Below are 5,337 nucleotides of genomic sequence, written 5' to 3' on the forward strand. Positions count from 1 at the left end.
AGAAGCGGCTGGATGGAGGTGATTTTTGGTGGAGTGGTGTTCATCTACCACGTTGTCGTCGATGATTCTCAGCGGCGTGGAGCTGCGGAGTATCGAAGACGGGCGAGGACTTCTGGACGCTGGCAGGATGGTGGAACTGTTTGGTGTTATGGTGACATTGACGGCAGGCCTGGCACGATCAATGCGTTGATCTCGCTTGGAGATGGGTTCGAGATAGATGGCGGTTGCGAACTCTGCGACGTGTGCAATGGCACACCCTCAGAGTTTTGCTTTTTGGATGATGTGTGTTGGTGTACCATCAGGGAGTATGGCCTTGTTCATGGTCCCCCCTTCATCGTAGGTATAGCGACTTATCGCTAGGAAGGAGGCTTCGAGTTGATCTTTGTATTTCCCTTGTAAGGCATTGCGAATAATTTAATAAAGAAGAAAGCTGTGTGCATCCTTTGGATGAAGAGGCTGGGGCTACGCTCCTTGATCGAAAAAAGTACTTAGCTGTTACTTTCCCACCACAAAGCAAGCAGGCGTGCGTGTGTATGTCTCTTTTTTACATAACAACATTGAAGATGAGAGTACAAGTAATGGTTCTTTAGAACAGAGCAAGAAACAGTTGAGCTTCATAGCACAAACTAACAACAAATTGATGATAACTCCTAAACAAGACCCCAAGACTGCAAGTAGAGCCAAACGGCGATAGATGACCCATCGACGACTTGGATTGAATATGCGGCAATTGCAACCTCTGAAGACCACTTCCATGCTCCATACCGGTCGATGCCCCGCGAGTGGGTCTCCTAACGGGCTATCCGACATATGCACTTGAGGTTGGAAAGATCTGAGCTGTATAGAATAACCCTCACCGCGATCAAATTCAAAATGTCCCCTCTGTTGAATATGAGATTGAGGACCAATGGTTCACCCTGAACAGCGAAAGGATGTCATCTTCAACATAAGTATCCTAAAACAAAGAAAGTGTAGTGTAGTTGTAGCCTATAGAATAGTCCTCCTCATGTGTCTATTGCACTACATTTTTTGAGGAATGACCTTGCTTGGTTGAGCCTTTTGGACTGCCCTTGATTAAAGATCCTTGTGTGTGAACATTATAGTGTTGAAGTATTGTGCCAATTGTACCAACTTTGTTCCACAAATTAACACTACTAAAATAAACTGTGGACAACAAGCCTGATTTTTAAGGAGAATGGTCGGCCCCGGCCTATGTTTGCTTTGCAAGCGGGAGCCTGAGACCACAATCCATCTAATTTTCCAATGCCACTATATTGTAAGCATTTGCAAGGGATACTCACCTATCTTTAAACACGATCCAATGCGAGTAACAAATTTAGTGCGCTAGAGTCACCACGAGGGCAAATCATCAATGAAAAGCCATGGCATCAGTGACCATGCTCATCCATTAGGCTTATGGAAAGAAATGTAGGCATATTTTAGGTACATCCACATGATAATCCTCGCCAGCATCAAGAGTGGGGTTGTAAATGGGGTGAGGACCGGGGCATAGCGTTTGGGATGCATTCTGCCGCAAAAGTAGCATTACCTTGTTTTTTTTTCCTTTTGCTTCCATTTTAGTATCTAAAACTCTTGTAATGGACTTGGTGTTTCTCATAAATCTCTCTTGATTAACAAAATGAAGCAAATATTGTGCCTCCATTTTAGAAAATAAAGTCACATGAAGATTCTTTTTTAATACCCCTCGAACTCGGTGAGGAAAATGAAATAAAATTGGCAAAGACTAGAAATCACAATGTGGTGTTGTGCAACATTATTTTCCTACTTATTATGAAATATAAAATAGTATGCTACGAGAGTTTCCATGTAAATAAGGCGCTTTCATGATGGGTGCACACTAATTTATAAGGCACAATATTTTTATTTTCAATGCGTTTCTAATTTTGTGTGTCAACACATACTACTTCCGCATTTTTTGGTGTCCTAAAGTCTTGCCATACTAGGTTTAGCGGGTGGCAAAAGCTAGATTCCAAAATAGATGATGGCCGGCTATTTAAACCCAACTTCAAAACCAAAATGTGGTTGCTCTCAAACGGCACCGAAATAATATTTGTTAAGGTTGATGTATTTGTTTTGACAAGATCTTCATAACCACATCCTGATTTGATATGCTTTTACAACTTTTTTTCTTATGTTTCATTTTTTACCCCTTTTTGTGCTGCATGCTATATTGTATCTTTTGTACCACATCATCTTACTACTGTGTTGTATTTTCTGTACTGAACTGTTCTACTGCATAGCATTGTACCGGCAGTCCGGCACAAGATTCTACTGTGTTTTGTGCTTCTACTGCAGCTTTGTATGGCATCAGTCAAGCTCTTAAATATTTTGTAAGCCATACGTTTGAGTGATTAAAAATATATTTGCAATGAAAAATTATGAAACCAAAGGACAAGATTGAACTAACAAATGTATAACACTTTCAATATCTAGTTTGTTACTTGCCTGATAATCTTAACCTTTACAACCTCTCAAATGAGGTTATTTCTCTCATGATTCTAACCAAGCTAGACTTCCAATTGAACAAATCCAGTCGACATTTCCATCACATAATCATACATTGCACACAAGAATCCATTCAGTGACAAGCTAGCAGTAGAGCCGAACTTGCATCAGAGAACATGGAACATTGGTAGCCAAAGCATTCTAACTACTTGCACTCTTGACCACAAGAGGAGAATTAGCAATTCAGCATGCATATCAGAACTAGGCATAAGGCAGAAAGGTCATTTCAGGCAGTGATGATATCACAACTGGGAACATGTCACTGCAAATGCAAAGCTATATCATTTCTTAAGTTAGCCGACATGCCTCCACAAAAGGGATGGAGAAAAGGAATCAAACACAAGGAGGTAGGGTTGGGGCATATACAAAGCTACGGCAAGCCGTCACAGTTACGAATACTATCATGCTATCATGTTCTGGGAAGGGTGCCCATAAACTTGATTCGTGGAGCCGACGACCAAAAGGATGTGTTGTTCGGTGGAAGTTGGATCTTGCAGCAGGACACATCTCTACAATGCTCTCATATAAAACTGACGACCTTCTAATGTAGTTAGCACCATAATCTACATCATCATCTCCAGTTGCCTCATGAAAAGCTGCATAACAAAAAAGGGTATGATCAACAACTGTGGGAGTATCCAAAAGTGCTTTGTTAATCAACTGATGTTATCTGGTATGATCCGTAATTTTCACAAAAATCTTTCAAGCTCCAGCCTTCAAAAACTATCAGAAACATCTTGATTCACTACACATGTATGTCAAACATTTTCAAACTTCATACACAAAACCTCAATTGTTGATTTATGATGTCTGATGTGAATTGCCGCCTCGTTATCTACATGCTACTATACTCGGATGAATTGTGTAAAAACGTGAAGCTATCTCGTTATGATGTAGCAGTTGTTTTTCCGCATTAGAAATTTCACAGCACTAAACCTAGAAGATCGTCCACACAAACTTCTATATCAGATCAGTTACTTCAGTTGCATCCCATTCTGCTCTTCTTCCCTTGCGTCGCAATTTAATCAGTTGCATAGCAGTACAAGAAAATTATAGTAATCTGGCACTTCTAGATCATTTTGGCAAAGATGTGTTGTTTCAACATTGTTTAAAAGTTATTTTTTGTTCTTTAGAAGTAACATCACGTCAGTACTTGCAGTTCTTCGGTGTTCAAACAGAAGCATAAGGGGGAAAAAAGAGTTCCCAAACTTACTCGTTCCGACCAAAGGCCGCGCTAGAGCGATTCCTCGCTGGTGTGCCGCTGACCGACTGCGCCGGCCCGGAGCTGAGGAAATCCGAGGTCGATCTCTTCCTGTGCCGGGAGGCGAACAAGGGGCCGCCGTTCCGGGAGGAGGTGGCCTCGTCGCTCCGGCTGGCGCGGCGTGCGGGCGAGGCGTGGTTACAGAGGCTCGGCTGGGACGTGGAGCACGGCGGGTCCTCCTGGAATAGACAGATCGGCATTTGCATCAGACGATGTGCTTGGACAAAAAGAATTGCAAGAAAACGATATTTTCCTTGTAAAATGTAATGTAAGAGTGGGTCGATCGTGATTGTGAACGAATCGCGCTAATTTTGACTCGCGAATTTAAGCAAATTTATTACCGAGATAAAGAGAGGCGCAATGGCAGAGAAAGCAAATCAAGAAACAGGGGTCGAGGTAAAAGCGGCACCTTTGCGTTAGGGGCGGCCTCCCGGCTGCTGCTGGACGTGGAGCTGGCGACGGGCGGCGGCGTGGCCTCCGCGTCGTCCGCCCACGGCACGACCTGGTTCTCCCCCTCCCCCTCCTCCTCCTCCTCCTCGTCCTCCTCGATCATCTCATCCTCGTCCTGCTCGCCGTGGCCATCTCCGGCCACCCCGTGGGCGGCGCGGCCGCGGCCCCGGCCGACGCAGAGCTCGCAGATGGAGGCCGTCGGGCCGAGGCGGGGCCCCGCGGCGCGCCACGGCGTGGGCCGCGCGCACCCGCGGCAGAGCAGCGCGCGCGCGTGCCTGGCGACGAGGAAGTTGGCGCCGTGCACCTGCGCGTCGCAGCCCCAGCAGAGCGTGGCGTCGTCGGCGCCGCAGTACACCCGCGCCGCCGCCCCGCAGAGCTCGCACGCGTTCTTAACCTTGCCGTCCCCTCCGGCCGCCGCCGCCGCCGCTGACGACATGATCGCTCTGGTCTCTTCTCACCAACCTTGTCCCGGTCGACCTCGCTATCTCTCTGCTCGCTCGCTCGCTCGTCGCCACAAGATCTTTTTCTCTCTCTCGGTCTCGGCTGGGGTTGTTTTTTGTTGGCTTCTTTCTTTCTTTTTCTCTGGGCCGCGAGTACTTGTAGAGAGAGGGAAGAGAGAGAGAATTTTTCCTGCGTTGTGTTGTGTGGTGAGTAGCTTCTGAGGCTGCGGTTCGTTGGGTCCGTATTTTCATTCGAGAGGTTCTCAAGCTCCAGCCCAGGATCCTCTGCGGATGCTCCCACGCCACTACTGGCTCTCACGCCTCCATGTGGACATTCGCCGATTTTGTGGCCTCTCGTTTCATGCCTCACATTCTGTCATTCTCCAAACTCTATTTTTCCTATAGCTCCAGCACCCGCGCTAAAATCCGACGCAGTAAATCACATTTACAGCGCACTGCAATAGGATTTAGTGCCCAACACCGACGTGTTCTTCACCGGAAACGATATAGTGCAGCGCACGAAAAATAGCGAAAGCTAACCTTTACTGAACGCTGCAAAATAGCGTGTCACGAACATGATTCGGTGATAAAATTGCTCAAAATGATATCAAACAAAATAAAATTAAAAGACTGATACATAACAATAAAATACTAAATGCA

General features: G+C 45.8%; 1 protein-coding gene across 1 annotated transcript; it reads right to left on the reverse strand.

The window, feature by feature from the left end:
• Nucleotides 1-2,785: 2,785 nt before the first annotated feature.
• Nucleotides 2,786-4,825, reverse strand: LOC124683002 (zinc finger protein CONSTANS-like). The gene is made up of 3 exons (XM_047217591.1): nt 4,197-4,825; nt 3,740-3,966; nt 2,786-3,122 (listed from the first exon to the last, which is right to left on the reverse strand). The coding sequence occupies exons 1-3, from the start codon at nt 4,671-4,673 to the stop codon at nt 3,113-3,115; spliced, it is 714 nt and encodes a 237-aa protein (XP_047073547.1). The 5' UTR covers nt 4,674-4,825; the 3' UTR covers nt 2,786-3,112.
• Between the last annotated feature and the right edge of the window lie 512 nt (nt 4,826-5,337).

This window comes from Lolium rigidum, chromosome 1 (assembly GCF_022539505.1).
Source record: "Lolium rigidum isolate FL_2022 chromosome 1, APGP_CSIRO_Lrig_0.1, whole genome shotgun sequence".
In the NCBI taxonomy this organism is placed as follows: domain Eukaryota; kingdom Viridiplantae; phylum Streptophyta; class Magnoliopsida; order Poales; family Poaceae; genus Lolium; species Lolium rigidum.

Bases quoted from the DNA above. Each gene is read 5' to 3' on its own strand.
- LOC124683002 (XM_047217591.1), bottom strand. From the start codon at position 4,673: ATGTCGTCAGCGGCGGCGGCGGCGGCCGGAGGGGACGGCAAGGTTAAG. The intron at 3,967-4,196 runs GTGCCGCTTTTA...TGTCTATTCCAG, and splicing joins AGGCCGCCCCTAACGCAAAG to GAGGACCCGCCGTGCTCCAC.